The sequence below is a fragment of the Aphanomyces invadans genome, assembly GCF_000520115.1.
Source record: "Aphanomyces invadans strain NJM9701 unplaced genomic scaffold supercont1.1, whole genome shotgun sequence".
In the NCBI taxonomy this organism is placed as follows: domain Eukaryota; phylum Oomycota; class Saprolegniomycetes; order Saprolegniales; family Verrucalvaceae; genus Aphanomyces; species Aphanomyces invadans.
The window spans coordinates 569,834-585,795 of NW_008580146.1; the positions used below are offsets into that span (position 1 = coordinate 569,834).

Genomic DNA, 15,962 nt, shown 5'->3' on the forward strand with positions numbered 1-15,962 from the left:
CAAGGATCCCATTTGAACCAATAAGATCGCGAGTTTCGGGAAAAGGCACACCCGACGATGACCGACGCCGCGCGGGACGCCTGGCTCCGCCACCAAGCGGAGAAGATTCAGAATAGCGTAGTGAATGTTCATGAAGCGTTGTCATCGAGCCCGTCCATCTACTTCGGAACGCGACGATGTACCTACAGCGACGTTGTGTCCATTGTGACGACGACAAGACTTTGTTCGAAAGCCACCAAAGGCACCGACTCGCCACTGCACAAGACAAAAGTAGAGCCGTATGCACATGTCGACAACTTTCTCGATCCTCTCTTTGTCTCGCCGCTGCAGAATGCGCATGAACGACTCCACGACCAGCTAGAGGTACCACTGGATGATGCAATGCACGGCACAACGTGAATATCTTTGTAGCGGCACAAGAAGGCTCTTGTGTCGGAGAAAGAAACGTTCATGGCCAATCTTCAGGACAAGCGACTCGATCGCTATCGCGTACGTTCGCCGTAGCTCGTGCCAACGGTGTTCTAACCATGGCGAGGCGATGGGGTTGCAGGTGGAGTTCCAAGCAGCCAGCATCGTCCAGCGAACGTATCGTGGCCACTCGCTGCGAAAAAACTTTGGAAACGTCAAAAAGGTTTTGCTCATTCGCAACAAAGTGCGCGCTGCCATGAAAGACGTTGCAACGGGAACGGGCCTCATCCTGGAAGAAAAGGATCGGCACCGTGCCAAACTCCGCGAACAAACGACGGCAGCGATTGTGCTCCAGCGCCGCTTCCGACGACTTCTGGCGACCATCGTTGTAGCCAAAGAGAGGCAAATGGTTGCCGAAGAACGACAACACACAAGCGCAAGAACGATCCAAGCCATGGTGCGGCGAAAACTCGCCATGTCGTTTGCGCGGAAGATTCGCATCCGCCTCGTCGAATCGCTTGCAATGCACTTGGCGCTGCAAGTTCAACGATTGTACCGTGGACACGTTGGTCGCGGTGTTGCGCGGAGTCGCCGCCTCGCTGTCCAGCACGTTGCGGTGCGGCTTATTCAAAACGCCTTCACACGCAGTTTGGCGGCAAAGGCCTGGCTCGCCGAATCCGAGCGATCTCGAGACACCAGACGAGACCGTGCGGCCACGATTGTTCAGCGCTGTTTCCGAGGGTTCTTGGGGCGGCAGCGGGTGCATCGCATCCGGGAAGTGGAAGCCCACCAAATTGCCTTGGCAGCCGCACTGTCGATCCAACGCGTGTTCCGTGGCCGCCTTGGACGCTTCATCAGCACAAGTCGCGCGTGGTGGCGCCGTGACGAGGTCACGTTCATGTCATCGATAGAGATCACCCGCCTCGTTCGCGGGTTTCTTGGACGATGCCACGCCAGGCAGATGCGCCTCGAGCAAGACACTAACGTGTTTGTGCACGCACGGAAAGGGCGAAAGGAATTGGTGGTCGACTTGTTGGACGGATATGGCCTGGACGCGCCTTTGGACCCCAATGGTGTCGATGGACATGGTGCAGTAGCTTGTGACCATCCATTTGCCTCATGTGTTGCGATTCGTAGGGAACACGGTCCTTGCGGTCGCGAGTCGATGGGGTCACCTCGGCATTGTCCGGTCTGTCATTGGGCGCGTCAAATTGAATGTGGAAAACCATCACGGATACACGGCCATCATGCTCGCAGTCAAGTACGGCCATGCTGACGTGGCCGAGTACCTCCTCACGAAAGCGCCGACTCTTGCGACGACTGGTCGATCCTTGCTCCACGAAGCCGCCCGGAACGGAATGGCGTCAACGGTCGAAAAGTTGATCCTGTACGGCATGGCGGTCAACCATCAGGACGCAGACTTTCGACGTACGCCGCTGCACGAGGCCATCCTTAGCGGCCATGCTCCGACTATCCAGTTGCTCATTGACCAAAGTCCCAAAGCCTCGGTGCGCTATCTTGACACGTTTTTGATGTGGTGATGGCGTGGATATGCTTGAGTAGTTGAATTACCAAGACGCTCGGGGGGCAACGGCGTTGCATTATGCTGCAAAGAAGGGCGACCGCAGCGCCGTGCGTAGTTTGTTACACGCCGACGCAGATGTGGCGGTCCTGGACAAGAAGAATCAGACCGCGTGGCGCGTCGCGATGGCCCACGGGCACGAAAACATTGCTGGGGACATCCGCAAGAAGTGGGGCCTCATGGATCAGAACGAAGACGCTGTTGCAATGGACGGCGGCGACGACAACGACGAGACAGGACCAGTCTTGACGGTCGACGATTCGCTCAACACGATCGAGCGGCTCCTGGAACAAGGCGAGATGGAGATCGACGATCGAGACGGCGATGGCTACACATTGCTCATGAAAGGCGCCATGCGGGGCTTCTACACCATCGTGCGGTTCTGCCTTCGCCATGGTGCCGCCATCGACCTCGTCGACCGCACTGGCAAGACGGCGCTGATGCACGCCGTTGCCCACAGCGACATTGCACTGCACTTAATTGATCAAGGCGCGAATTTACTTCACACAGACGAGCGGTACGTGTTCATCATGTCGGCAAACATTGACGTCAGTGTCGTGTTTCCAGCGGCCGGACAGTCATTCACGACGCAGCCATGCACGGCTACACGTTCAGCGAGTACATCGCTGTTCACCGAGTGCACTTGGACATCAAGGATCATTTAGGGTACATTTCCCTCGTCCAAGCGTGTGGGCTTTTCATGACAGACATAGATGCACCCCTCTCCACGACGCAGCGAAGGTCGGCAGCGACGTCGGGGCGAAAAAACTGCTAAACCTTGGCGCGCACGTGAGTTGTGTGGATCTAGACCACCGAAGCCCCATACATTATGCTGTCCGGGGGTCGTTCTCACCGGCGACGCTGTGTGTTCTCCTCCACGCCGAGGCGCCGGCGTTGTTTCTTCGAGATAAACTTGGCCGCACGGCGCTATTCGACGCCGTGATTGCCGGCAACGTGCCGTGTTTGTCGATGCTGAAAGCGAATGGAGGAAGCCTGGCGGACAAAGATCACGACGACCTGTCCCTTCTTCATGTTGCCGTTCTCGCCCAGCAAAATGCATCGATCGAGTTCCTCGTAAACCACATGAAACCAGCTGAACTCCTGGCGACCAACAAGGCACTCGATACGGCGCTGCATGTGGCCTGCCGAACGGGCTACTGCTATGGCGTTGAGCAGCTGCTGAAAAGTGCCGGACCAGTGCTCGTGTCAAAGGTTGGAGCACAATGCCTCGATGGAACCAGGCAACTAACGCATGAACAGGTCAACACCCAAGGCGACACGCCCGTGCACACTGCCATCAAGTCTTCCAACGTCGGCGTGCTTGAAGTATTCCTCCAACTTGGTTATGAGCTGACCATGGTCGAGAAAGAAACGGGGGCGACCCTGCTGCACCTGGCAGCTGAAATTGACACCGAATCGCTTGACCCAAGGATATTCCCCACGTTGATGCGCGCGGGGGTGTCTGTGACAGCATACGACAAAAAGGGATGGCAACCATTGCACATTGCGTCCGCGCGTGCCAAAGGTACCTGAAGAAGCCCTTGCCATGACGAATCACAGTACGGCTGTGGCACAGGGGCGGGGGCCGTGCGGGCATTGCTGGCGAACGGCGCGCCAGTGAATGCGCCTTCGAAGGTCACCAACATGACGCCGTACCATTGTGCAGCCCAGATGGGTAAGGCCCCATGTCTTGACCGGCATAACGTGTAGGATGTGGTGATGCTATGCCGTTGTGATTTGTAGGAATTGCGGAGAATGTCCAGCTGCTCAAAGAGTGTGGAGGCCGATAGGAACGCATCTACGTCACGACTAATTTAAGGTATAGACTACCACTTGGACCATCAAGGGTGCTGTCCTTGTGCTTCCTTTTCGTGGAGCCGCCGTCTGCCTTGTTCACGCTCTCCTCCATGATCTCTCGAAAACATTGCGACCTTTCCCAATCGCTGGCACCGCTGCAGGCGACATTACTACTAACGTTACGCAAAACCGGTTCTGATCCTTCACCAACCGAACGTACTTTGCGTTATAGTGAATGTAAGGTAATTTTTGTCGGACTGCCGAGATCATAGGCCGCGATGAAATGACACCATGACATATCCACGACTACATAGTATACGAAGACTGAGATAAACTGTAGTATTTTATGAAAGGACATGACGCAAATGGTCGTTGGCAAACTCTCATGTGACAACAATGGCTGGACCTATCGTGGCGAAATAATGCAGTAACTTGGAGGTCGGTACAAACTTGCGGCACGGACTGCAGTGTCATGGGGTGCAGCAACAGCAAGGAGGCGCCTCGTGTAATCCACGATGCGCAGCGACCGCTCACGGCCAACGAGTACTACCCCGCACCCCCGTCAGGCAATACCCCGGTGCAACCGAGCGCCAGCAGACTTGGTTTGAATACGGGTAGCATGCCAGCGACGACACCCGTCGGAGGCGGGCGCTCGGCACAGACATCGAATGCGTCTGAGATCGACCTGGCATACGCGCCGCTGCAGCAGCTGAAGAAGTTTTGGATTGACCCAGACGATTGCGGTAGTTCCCGTGCGCTCAAGTCGTCGTACATGATGACCCATGTTGGGTACTATCAAGGACATCCGACCGTCATTAAGTCGTTTGCTGGGTTCGACAAACGCACTGCAAGTGTCGTGGAGAAAGAGCGCTGTAAGTCCGTTGGCCAAGGATTCAAGCGATGCTGCACATTCCTCATCCATTGTGCTGTGTAGCCGACCTCATCAAAGAGATTCGGGCGCTATCCAAGCTGTCCCATCCCAACATCGTCGCGTTCTTGGGATTCACGTACACAACCGTCGACGATCTCAAGTGCGTGACCGAGTTTATGGACGGTGGAAACCTTCGTACGCTCTTGAACAACCCCAAGCGAGAACTCAGCTGGCGACGCGAGAAGCTCTCGATCGCGCTGGACGTGGCGTCGGCATTGCAGTACCTCCACAGCCTCAAGCCAAAAGTGATGCACCGCAACATCAAGGCAGAAAAAGTGCTCTTGACGGCGTCGCTCTCGGCCAAACTGTCTGGGTACGTCTGCAGCTCCGACGCTCCAACGGCTTGGGTAAACCAACGCAACAGCCTCCCTCAGTCCCTGGCGCATCGTAGGTTTGGATCGGCGCGAGAATGGAGCTACACGCAAACGATGACCCGCAAGGTCGGGTCCGTCGAATGGTCCGCGCCCGAGCTCCTTCTCAACGAAGACTACAACGAAAAGATTGACATTTATGCGTTCGGGGTACGACCTGCCCCCACTCACCTTGAAGCAATTGCCAACCACCGCGACGTCGATCTAGATGCTGCTCATCGAACTGGACACACGTGAGCTCCCGTATGCGAATATCGCACGCGATACGTCCAATGCGCTCGTCACCAACATCATCACCGGCGTCGTCCGGCCCACGGTCAGCCCAACATGTCCCAAGTCCATCAGCAAACTCGTCCGAGCCTGCCTTCAGCTCGACTCATCGTTGAGACCGTCGGCTGACGTTATAGTGCAGATCCTCCGGGAAGAGCAGGCACGTGCCGCTGAAGCTGTGGTTGAGAAGCTTCAGATCAAGCAGACATCGGGATCTCGCAGTGCCGTGCCGACCGTCGTGCCACCGTCCATAGTTTCAACTGGTTTTGACGTGCCGCATCCAGACTTTCAGCATCTCGCCCCACTGCGCAACCAATATTGGATCGACGCACGCGACTGTGTCGTATCTCGACAGATCTCGTCGTCGTGCATGAGCACACTGCTCGGCCACTTCAAGGGCGACGCGGTCGTCGTCAAAATGCTCAACCTGACGCGCCCGATCGACTGCGTCGACCAGGACCGCAAGTACCTCGTCCGCGAGATCGTGATGATGGCCAAACTGGCCCACCCCAACATCGTGACCTTCCGCGGATTTACGTTCACGACCCAGGACGACCTCAAGTGCGTGACCGAGTTCATGGCTGGAGGAACCGTTCGAGCCCTCTTGGACAAGAAAAAGCGCGCGCTATCGTGGGATAGCGAGAAGCTGCGGCTTGCGCTGGACGTCGCGATGGGCCTCGCGTATTTGCACGGACAAACACCGACCTTGATGCATCGGAACATTAAGGCGAGCAAAGTGCTGCTCACGCCTGGCCTGGGTTCGTGATCGCCATTCTTTAATCGGTCATGGAGCTTACATTCACTGTACAAATAGGTGCTAAGCTCTCAGGCTTTGGGTTTGCCAGGGTATGGACGTCGCAGGAAACGATGACCGCGGCTGTCGGCACTATGGAGTGGGCCGCACCGGAACTACTGCGCAATGAAGACTACAGCACCCCCGCCGATGTGTTTTCATTTGGAGTATGGACTCCTCAACTACCTTGGCCTCTACCCCCTCACGATCATATTAGGTCTTTTTGACGGAGCTGGACACGCGCATGATCCCGTACACCGACGTCCGTGACAAAAGATCCAAGTCGCTCACGGACGATTCGCTCATGATGCAAATTGTGATGGGCCAACTGCGTCCGAGCGTGTCGCCGTCGTGCCCTCGGCCGATTCAAAAGCTAATCCAGTCCTGCCTGCAAGTGAATGCCGCCCACCGCCCAGCCATGGCCGACGTCGTCGCGATCCTTAACCAGGAAAAACTGATGGCAATGGGCCTTTAACTGGACTCCAGCCCTTCAAACATGAGGTTCAAGTGCAAGTTCAACTTGGCCAAGGACGTGCCACGTGGAGTGCACATTGCCCTGCTTCGGTCCCACGCGAAACCCCCGTCCCAACCATATAGAACGTTTTCTGATTGGTCAAAAGTATGATATCCTGCCTATGGATTGGCTGAAAATGCAATGACGTCGACACCGAGATTCATCCGGATATGATGTCGCCAATGCGCATCGTATTAATATCAACTAGCCATTTGTATGTATTTGAATAGAAATGCCGTGGGCGCAAAAACCACGGCGCAAGGAACGTCCGTATCCGGATCGCTTGCATCTTGAACTTGCAATCCAAACGTCAACGACGGTCATCTTGGAGAACGAACTGACCAACCATGATGCATACTCGACGCCTCCTCGGCGCCGTGGCCGGCGTGGCTAGCGCAGGTGTAGTATCCACATGGCTTTACCACCCAGATGATGCTGCTGATCCTCTGCAAAGCCCAAACGGTCGGCCATCAGCACGTTCCCGTTCCTTCGATGAAACCAAAGGGTCGGCTTCATCATCCGCGGCTTCGTCACCGATTCTCACGCCACGGTACTACGCCGTCGAGCAAAGCCCATTTCGAGACCTTGGCGACCTCTTGGCATCCGCGACCGTGTCTGCCTCGCAAGCGTACATGAGCTGGCTGGCGACCAGTGGCATGGACAATTCAACGACCACCCGCCATTCTGACGACCCCTTTCGACTTGTCGACCCATCCACACCGTTAACGTCCAAAGACGCGAAGCGAGTGATTGACAGCAGCCAATTCAGCATTCTTCTCAACGCGATCGCAGGCGACACCCGCGACCAGTGTCCCGACGCATCGTACAAAGCAATTAACCAACTGGCGACAAATATGGAATGCGCTGCCGCCATTGCCGAGCGCGCGACACGATACGGCAAGAAGGCACTGCTGCATTTGGCGAAGCGACACAATGTAGATCCGCGGCTTGGTGATGCGCTTCGCGCCCTCACTGTCCTCGACGGGGTCGAGTGCCGGTTTGGTCCTGCCAACCTGAACTCCCTCGTCGCACTAGTATGTACACCAAACTTGCCAGCTCCGTTCGCCGAGTTTGCCTGGTGGGCGCTCGCAGCCACGGCCAGCAACAAGGCCCTGACCCCGCGATACCGGTGGCGAAAGGAATGGCTTGGCGACGACCGCGTCGCTCGGACTCGGTCCATCCTCATGCGCAACTCATACGTGTGGTCAGCCATCCTCGCGGCTCGTGACGATAGCAGCAACTCGTCGATGGTGCAGGTTCGACACGCGATGTTCATTTCACACTTCAATGACCTGGACGTGTTAGTTGCACGCTGCACGACTGGTCAAAGAGATGTGTGCGAGTGGGCTGCCGATCGAAGACGACGACCGCCTGGACTTGATCTTGCATTGGCTATCATCGGAAAACGTGCCTCTGTGTGCGGAAGCGCTTCAGACAGTCACGAGCCTTGCTGCCCACGAATCGGTTCGAGTGAAGCTTGCGGCCCGCGGGGCATTGGATATCTTGCACCAGAAGATCGAAGCCAACACGTCCGACGCACGGCTTACGGCGCTTCTGCTCGGCGCGGTGCATGCGCTAGCGTTCCATCACGCAACGTCGCTGGATGACCATGCGCTGTCGTCCGTGGACAACGCGACGCCAAACGTCGACCACGACGAGTATGTGGACGTGTTTGACTTTGACGAACCAACGGTCGTCCGCGGCTGGATCGACTTGTTTACATCCTATGCAACGCACGATGACGCCGACATCGCGGCGAATGCGGTGGCGTGCCTCGACGCGATCTCGTCCCATGGAACATATCGCAACCAAGGGTACGAGCATGTGTTTCTGTTGTTGTAAAACGTGTGAATGCTGATGGCGCGATCTTTTGTGTGCAGGATGCAGGAATGGGTCATCGCCGTTCTCGATTCGGTGCTGGAGAACGTCCCGTTGGATGTGCAGCGCCAGGCGACGACTGTCCGCGCTGCTCGAAGTCGCACCCGCCCACTCAAATCGGAGAAACAAAACTCCCCGACGCAGTATGTCCTCGCCCACACCCGCGCCTTGCGTGCGCTTGCATTTGTGCTGGATCGCCCCGATTGCCAAGCAGCGTTTGTCCGAGCCGGCGGTCTTCCGCTCCTCCGGTCGATGCTCAAATCGATCGAGGCGTCAACAGAAGTCGATGCTGTCGCTGTCACGGGACTTCAACAAGAATGGTCGCGCGTCGTGGCCAATATGCTCTCCGCGCCTTCCCCTCTCGTCCTCGAGGAATTGCGCCATCCAGCTTGGACGTCCCGCCTCCAGCACTTGGCATACACGTCTGCAAACGTTCAAGTGCAGACGCATGCTGCACGCGCCCTGCATAACCTACACACCGCTTCCCAGGCACACGATGCGCTGACATCTGCGGCGTCGCACGACGTCGACGACATGCCAGTGCCTAAAGCCTCCGATGGAGCGATTTACATGGAGGGAGTCCATCCGTTCACCCTGCCAAAGTCTGACCAGCCTTCGACCAATGACTATGACGTAGACGTGGTGTTTGTGCATGGGCTCTTGGGCTGTGCCTTTGAAACATGGGCGGGTGGCGCCCAGGACGGGACGGCGGCTGATGTCGTGTGGGCGCACGAGTGGCTCGTGGCGGATCTCCAGCACCAGCACGTCAACCCCCGCGTCGTGTCACTCGGCTACGATTCCAAGCTATTTGCCGCCGAGTCGTCGTTCGAAACGCTGTGCTTTGACGATACGTCCAAGGATCTTCTGACCAAGCTGCAAAAGGCCAAGATCGGTGTCGACCGCCCTGTCGTATTTGTCACGCACAGCATGGGCGGACTCGTTGTCAAGAAGATGCTCCACGACGCTGCCACGTCATCGCTGGCGCAACACACGAAAGGGCTTGTGTTTTATGGTGTGCCCCACCATGGGTCCCCCGTCGCGGCGGCGATCTTCCCGATTTCGTCAGCTGTCCAGCGCCAGGGCATCGCGTTCCAGCACCCGGTCACGTCGGAATTGCATGGCACGCCGCGGCTGGAAGCGCTGAACGAGTGGTGTGCCGGTTTTGTCAAAGAACACGATGTCCGCGTGCTCAGCGTCGGCGAGAGCGCCCCGATGCGGCTCCCGCTGGTAGGCGTCGAAGCGCTCGTGGTTCCGGAAGCATCGAGCAATCCGGGGTTTGGAACGTACATCAAGTTGCCCAACCTCGACCACACCCAGGTGTGCAAACCCGTCTCGACCGAGGACCTGCGCTACACACTGGCGCGAGACTTGATCGTGGACGCCGTGGCCAAATCGATTGCGGATGAGAACACGATGACGGAGATTGATTAAATAAACTACGATGACCGAATTATTGCGACGGGGATGAAGGAGATGATGGTCGAGGCGGGTTCGACCGTGGAGATGAGTTCCACCAGAGGAAGGCAGAAAGCGGTACCCATGCAGGCGCCGTGACCACCGAAAACACCACGAGGACAGGGCTGCACAACGCGAGCACCAATACGACAGGGGCGCCAATGCAAGTCGCGACACTGAGAAGCGCGAGACGGACGAGGGGACTCGGTGGTGGCTACAAGAGTTTCAGAAAGGAGCAGCGCAGTCAACGTACCAGTGTGGTCCATTTCGACGGCAACGACGACGGAGGGGGATGCGATGGATCAGTGGCGGACGCCTGTGTTTGAGAAGGCGATGGCACTCCATTCACCTGACTTTGATGCAGACGTTGCTTGAGGGAATTCAGATTGCAATGAGGGGTGTTGTACGGCGTGAGCATGCACGGTGTCAACGGGTACTACGGGTTCATCGACATTAGCGATTCGAAAGAGCCATGCACTGCCGTCGTTATCAGTCGACGTTACCGTGGACGTGTACGCCTTGGACTTCGATGCCGCCATAACGCCGTCCCATTCTTCCAGTGGTACTTGCATTCGCTCCTCACCTGTGGTCATGCTGCGTCGAAGCTCCTCGGCCATGTCCCCGCCGAACCAACGACAGAATCTTCAAGGGCAGTTTACACAACATCCGGATACCCAACAGCCACGTTTGTCTATTCGGATCCGCATATTGGAAGAAGTGTATCCGGAATTCACAACGCCTTGAACTCGCACGAAACATGGAGGACGCGAGTGCAGCCGTTGACGAGTACGGGCTCCGTGGGATCGCGACGTTGCCTCTGATGGAACAGGTGCATCGCTTGCTCCATGCGATATCTATGAAATACCCATACAAAGAGGTTGGTGACGGTGACGCGACCAACGTGTAACATGTCTTTCTTGCGCAGACTGCTGCCTGGAAAACGCTTCCCTTGGATGCCAAACGTCAGATTCTGCTATACATCAAAGCCAACAAACCAAAGACTGGTGAACACACACCTTCGTTATCATTTGCACCACCGCCAAGTGATACGCAAGATGACGACTACGACAACGAAGGCTTACTCACGACGGACGACAAGGGTGGAGTGGAGCCACCACCCACCACGTCCAGCGTGGATGACGATGGCAATCCTCAGCTTGCAACGGCGAAGTCAACAGAAAAAGCACCTGTAGCTGCGTCCGACCCGTACTTGGCTGCCCTTCGAACGGAGCACAGCCAACCAGTCGGGCCGCCGAAATACCAAATGACGTGGAAGGTCAAACACATTCCAAAATCAGTCTCGTTCAAATGCAGTTGTGGGGCCGTCCATCGCACCGAGACGGGAAATGCTGTTTTGGACGAGGTCCGGGTCATGATGACAACATTTGGCGATGTCGATACACCTTGTAATGCTACCGCGGCAGTCGTTCAAGCCATCGGTACATCCAGTCGTGCGTGATGCACTCGTCAATTCACGCAATGCGACTCCATAGTTCAAAAACAAGTGAAATCGGCGCTCCTGAAGTCGTCGTTGAAGCAGTACTCGCTCTTGGTACGTTTGCACGCGCCGTCGCAGCATACGTGGCTCACCTGACGCAGGATTTCACGAAGCTCTTCCACGATGAAGCCATGTACTACGCCCGGTGGAAAGAGTTCAAGTCAAACACAAAAGACGACGAAGACGACGGCGGGCCTGACGACGTCGAACTCTCGGACGACCTTGTCGACGAGCTGGACATGTTTGCATCGTACGAGAGCATGGAGCTGAATGCGTTCCAGCAGTACTTTTTGGTATGTGGATCCGAATCATCTGGTATATGACTCGTGGCTAGGAGCGGATGAAGTTTGCCGACAAACGGACCCAGTCCATGGATCCATCGACCTATTTAGACTTTTCCAAGTACACACGTGCTTCATCCCCATATCGTGTCGTGATGCAGTGGCGGCATAGAAAGCGAAGTACCAACTTTATGGCGCACACGAAGCCGTTCTTGGACTGGCTCGGCCTCCCTGCCATGTCCAAGGCATGCATCGAGTTTCTCAATTTTGTCGTGTATAACAAGTACGGTGCCCTCGACGCTCGCTCTCGCCCGATTCATGCTCGTGTAGAATTGGCAGGCTAGTTGAAGAAGCCATCAAACTGAAGCGCCAGGGCCAGCTCGATACCCTTCCAGGAGCGTTGATGGCGGCCGATGTGAAGTACGTAGTGTGCGATCCAGTTGTAGCCATCGCTTCGGCTTATCTGTATTCCAGAGCTGTGCCTCTCACGGAAGCGGAGCCGTCTCCGCCACTACATGTCAACGCAAAAAAGCGGAACCGGGACGAAACACTGGACGACAAAGCTGCAGCGCAGCCCCCAATGAAGCGACCGGCGCCCCCCCCTGCGCGACTGAAACGACTGCGATGATGAAGAGTAGAGGGCGTTACGTGCGTCCACGAATTTCGACCACAAACACACTGACTTGATTGTCGTTCCCTTGGTCGTTCGTCGCATGCACTTCGTTCGCTTGCAAGTTCCAACGTGCCAAGTACGGCGCGATTGTGTAGTGGACGCTTTTTGCGCACAGTTAGATTGCTGCCTCATGTCAGGAAAGACGCGTACCTCCGAAGCTGGTACGTGATGTAAACTACGCAGTGCGGGTTGCGGTGTAAGGTGAACGCCATCGTGGCTAGGAAGTCTTCGAAGTCTACACCAGGTTAAACACCACTGGTATAGTTGGTTGCCTGACCATTGGGATCGTAAAAGCAGTCGGCAGCCAGGATCACATCGACAGGCCCTCCACCAAAGTCTTGTCCCCATGCCAGTGGCATCTAGTCGACGATTGTCACTCAAGCGCATTCTTTTACACAAATCTGTCACCAGCGTAATGGTGGTCGGAGCAATGCCGTTTAGTTTGATGGCCCCTCGGGCATTTCGCAGCGCAACTTCGTCTTTGTCAGTCAGCATGACGTGCGCGGCACCTAACTTGGCAGCCAGCAGACCTGGCAAAGCCGTGCCTGCTCCAAGCTCGAGGACACGCTTGCCTGCGACCAAGTGCTGGTTGTGGTGTATGAACGTCGCGAGCTTGATGGCCGACGGCCACACATACCACCCAATGCCAAGTCCATCCACGTTGTCGTCTTCCACATGCCCGAGTTCCTTGAGGCAACGGGTTAGTTGAGCCATCTCGTCAGTCCCTACTTCCTGTACAAGGACTCGCACAGTCCCGAACTCAAACACAGTCACGGTCGACTTTACGGCTTCCATTTCGATGGAATGTGCTATCCTGACAATATATTTCAAACGGTTATCTCTCGCTCGAAAACACTAATCCAAGTCGCCTTTTTCTTTGTGTTTTCGAGCGAGATAAATATTCGAAATATATTGTCTGCTATCAATCATGGTGCGTGGACCAAGCGAATTCAGACCGCGGTGTGTCGCGCCAAGAGAGATCTGCGATGCATGCTCACTCGGCGCAGCACGTCGGCGTGGTACGAATACCGAGACCCCCGTCGTTGACTCGACATGCTGGCTGGACTACGAGGTTTCGATCCGTCTTGGTGGGTTCGACGGATGGACATGGAACAGGTCGTGCTCAGCAAAGCATCCGACCACACACAAGACACTGGTTGATCTCGTTGATCAGACCAAGCGACAACGTTTTCTCGAACAGATTTTTCATTTTGATGTATTCGGACCACGCAAGCCACTGCACGCCGTCCCGAGGCTCGAAAACTTGCCAGACGCGTCCGGGTTGCACGTTGGAGCTTTCTCTGGCAAAAGGCAAGCCAACACAACAACGCCAACACTTGCCGAGTCCACACACATTCCAGTTGGACGGATGCAGCTCAGACGACATGACTGGAATGGGAGGCTCTTGGTGACAAGCCCAACCACGACGACAACGTGGCCTCCCGACGGTTGAGGATCTGGGTGATGGAGACCCCATCACCCAGCACCTGCCACGACGAGTGGCAGGAATTCGACTTGGTCGCAACTCTTCACACGGCCTATACACACACGCCACCATTCAACAACTGCACCATCGACGGCAACGCCACTTGATCGTCACACGGCGGCGATAACGGAGCAGCATCGTCCACATGGCCGAGAGCGAGAGCACCACTTGGTCCCAACAAACACCACGACCACACACTAGACCAGACCGCTTGGGAAACACATGCAAACTCACCGCAAACGCCACGACGACACCAAATATATCGTGCAACAACGTCGAGGTCTGGAACAGAACCACCAAAACGAAGACCGCGACTGAGGTTGGGCATACCAAGAGTCGGCCGAGGAGCGCATGATCGTTGGGCCAAACTCTGCAAGAACCACAGGCCACCAAACGACATTGCCACACAAGTGCCATACCAGGGACGCAAACCGCACCGCCGACGAACTACAACAACCGCCCCACCCACAACCAGACGAACCGACTCGACGTACGTGACGATCACTCACAGCTCCAGCCACCTCCACCGACGAGCTGGTTCCACCAGACCACATCACACCACCTCGCGACGCCCATAAGGATCGACAAGCCAGGGACACGCCACGATATGCGCATTGGACTCAATGGGCCGTCCGAGGTATCGCGAGGTCATGGCAGCTTTCAACACGAAGTGTCCCACGTTCATGACAGTAAACGAGCTGAAATCGCGACGACTACACGGGGCAAACACGAGCAAGGACCACGGGGAATTTCTCCACATACTGGACCAGGTCTGGCGGCGCACCAATGCAGCCAACGACTACGAGAGCAACATGCCCCGAACGAAAAGAGGTGTACATACTAGTTGACGCACGCTTGTACAAAGGATCGAGACGAACTAGGGCAACAACATCCCGGCAAACATGGTGTGCAAGGTACATACGAGCTTCATGGCTGGACGAGCGGACGACACGCGAAGTGCAAGAATGCACACAGACTACGAGAGAGGGAAAACGACCACAGTGTTTGTACATACTAGCTTGGCTGAAACGTTTGCTCGCTGGATCGAGGGGGTCTCGCAAAGGCTACAACGACTTCCACCCCACACTGGACACGGATACATCGGACGTACAAAGCAAGCGCCGTCGAGATATCGCGTCATGATACACAGTGCAAACGGATGGTTAGGAGGAGACCCACTGGCATCGCCCACAGACACGCCCAGTCGCACGTAGCAGAATCGCTCAAATGCCCACAGTCGCAGCAATAGCCTCGAGGACCACCAAGGCACGCAGTTGCCACCGCCAGAAGGCGACATACATACACACACGCCCAAGTGAGGGCAAAGGCTAACGTTCGTGATCCGCCCGCGCCATGCCCTGTGCTTCCGATTCTGCGGCACCGACGAAATCGAAAAGTGCCGTTGACAGAGAATCAGCGCCATGGCGTTGGCCAATCGGGATGCGTTGTTGGCCTTGCTTGAATTATTTCAGCCAATCCAATTCCACTGAACTTCCTCTTCCCATGGCTTTGCTGCGATTGGGTGCGCAAGATCTGGTGCCACCACTGACCAATGGAATCGCGTGATGTTAGTAACGGTGGAGTTTTAGCCAATGAATGCACAGTTCTTGTTTCCTCTCCATTAAAACTAAGGCGAAGGTTGTATATGTTCCTGTATGGTGTTCCTTGATATTTGATCACTTTTTCAAACATGCATTTTTCGAGGGACACCTATGCACAAAGAGAGCACTAATCTATGTTTTATATGGATATTGGCTGAAGGCTGAGAAGACTTAGAATTGATTGGCCAAAAGTATGGAGCAAGGCCTCAGGATGATCCGTACAACCTTCGCCTTAGCTTTAAGGGAGAGGAAACTAGAACTGTGCATTCATTGGCTAAAACTCTACCGTTACTAACATCACGCGATTCCATTAGACCTCTAACTCAAAACCTCGCACGCTGATCGAAAAAAACGTAGTTTCCTGATCATCGAGTCCTTTCGGAAATCACTGCCCACTTCGTCAATTCGGCACACTTCACGGGAC

General features: G+C 55.7%; 7 protein-coding genes across 18 annotated transcripts; 5 read left to right on the forward strand and 2 right to left on the reverse strand.

Annotated features, from left to right (window-relative positions):
- The first annotated feature begins 32 nt into the window (after nucleotides 1-32).
- H310_00171 (hypothetical protein) lies at nucleotides 33-3,837 on the forward strand. Its single transcript, XM_008862834.1, has 10 exons — nucleotides 33-363; nucleotides 412-489; nucleotides 551-1,496; nucleotides 1,546-1,916; nucleotides 1,972-2,507; nucleotides 2,558-2,656; nucleotides 2,704-3,202; nucleotides 3,251-3,515; nucleotides 3,567-3,665; nucleotides 3,734-3,837. The coding sequence occupies exons 1-10, from the start codon at nucleotides 58-60 to the stop codon at nucleotides 3,778-3,780; spliced, it is 3,246 nt and encodes a 1,081-aa protein (XP_008861056.1). The 5' UTR covers nucleotides 33-57; the 3' UTR covers nucleotides 3,781-3,837.
- A 377-nt stretch (nucleotides 3,838-4,214) lies between these two features.
- H310_00172 (TKL/DRK protein kinase) lies at nucleotides 4,215-6,823 on the forward strand. Of its 10 annotated transcripts, XM_008862843.1 has the most exons (6): nucleotides 4,215-4,659; nucleotides 4,722-5,031; nucleotides 5,110-5,239; nucleotides 5,298-6,117; nucleotides 6,174-6,319; nucleotides 6,370-6,823. In XM_008862843.1, the coding sequence occupies exons 1-6, from the start codon at nucleotides 4,260-4,262 to the stop codon at nucleotides 6,625-6,627; spliced, it is 2,064 nt and encodes a 687-aa protein (XP_008861065.1). In that variant the 5' UTR covers nucleotides 4,215-4,259; the 3' UTR covers nucleotides 6,628-6,823. The 10 variants fall into 10 exon arrangements, with proteins under 10 accessions (XP_008861065.1, XP_008861057.1, XP_008861063.1 ...); XM_008862835.1 differs by having other exon boundaries at nucleotides 4,722-5,239; XM_008862841.1 differs by having other exon boundaries at nucleotides 5,298-6,319.
- Nucleotides 6,824-6,977: 154 nt separating this feature from the next.
- On the forward strand, nucleotides 6,978-9,994 carry H310_00173 (hypothetical protein). Its single transcript, XM_008862845.1, has 3 exons — nucleotides 6,978-7,922; nucleotides 7,972-8,480; nucleotides 8,547-9,994. Exons 1-3 carry the CDS (start codon nucleotides 7,014-7,016, stop codon nucleotides 9,973-9,975), a joined length of 2,847 nt encoding a protein of 948 aa, XP_008861067.1. The 5' UTR covers nucleotides 6,978-7,013; the 3' UTR covers nucleotides 9,976-9,994.
- H310_00174 lies at nucleotides 9,941-10,649 on the reverse strand. Of its 2 annotated transcripts, XM_008862846.1 has the most exons (3): nucleotides 10,503-10,649; nucleotides 10,253-10,435; nucleotides 9,941-10,213 (listed from the first exon to the last, which is right to left on the reverse strand). In XM_008862846.1, the coding sequence occupies exons 1-3, from the start codon at nucleotides 10,614-10,616 to the stop codon at nucleotides 9,995-9,997; spliced, it is 516 nt and encodes a 171-aa protein (XP_008861068.1). In that variant the 5' UTR covers nucleotides 10,617-10,649; the 3' UTR covers nucleotides 9,941-9,994. The 2 variants fall into 2 exon arrangements, with proteins under 2 accessions (XP_008861068.1, XP_008861069.1); XM_008862847.1 differs by having other exon boundaries at nucleotides 10,253-10,649.
- Nucleotides 10,650-10,744: 95 nt separating this feature from the next.
- H310_00175 (hypothetical protein) lies at nucleotides 10,745-12,475 on the forward strand. The gene is made up of 8 exons (XM_008862848.1): nucleotides 10,745-10,876; nucleotides 10,925-11,438; nucleotides 11,493-11,551; nucleotides 11,599-11,790; nucleotides 11,832-11,899; nucleotides 11,951-12,061; nucleotides 12,109-12,198; nucleotides 12,253-12,475. Exons 1-8 carry the CDS (start codon nucleotides 10,757-10,759, stop codon nucleotides 12,404-12,406), a joined length of 1,308 nt encoding a protein of 435 aa, XP_008861070.1. The 5' UTR covers nucleotides 10,745-10,756; the 3' UTR covers nucleotides 12,407-12,475.
- On the reverse strand, nucleotides 12,218-15,326 carry H310_00176. Of its 2 annotated transcripts, XM_008862849.1 has the most exons (5): nucleotides 13,181-15,326; nucleotides 12,860-13,138; nucleotides 12,729-12,810; nucleotides 12,602-12,686; nucleotides 12,218-12,552 (listed from the first exon to the last, which is right to left on the reverse strand). In XM_008862849.1, exons 1-5 carry the CDS (start codon nucleotides 13,244-13,246, stop codon nucleotides 12,423-12,425), a joined length of 642 nt encoding a protein of 213 aa, XP_008861071.1. In that variant the 5' UTR covers nucleotides 13,247-15,326; the 3' UTR covers nucleotides 12,218-12,422. The 2 variants fall into 2 exon arrangements, with proteins under 2 accessions (XP_008861071.1, XP_008861072.1); XM_008862850.1 differs by having other exon boundaries at nucleotides 12,729-13,138.
- On the forward strand, nucleotides 13,347-15,323 carry H310_00177 (hypothetical protein). Its single transcript, XM_008862851.1, has one exon. It carries the CDS (start codon nucleotides 13,380-13,382, stop codon nucleotides 13,902-13,904), a length of 525 nt encoding a protein of 174 aa, XP_008861073.1. The 5' UTR covers nucleotides 13,347-13,379; the 3' UTR covers nucleotides 13,905-15,323.
- Nucleotides 15,327-15,962: the final 636 nt, after the last annotated feature.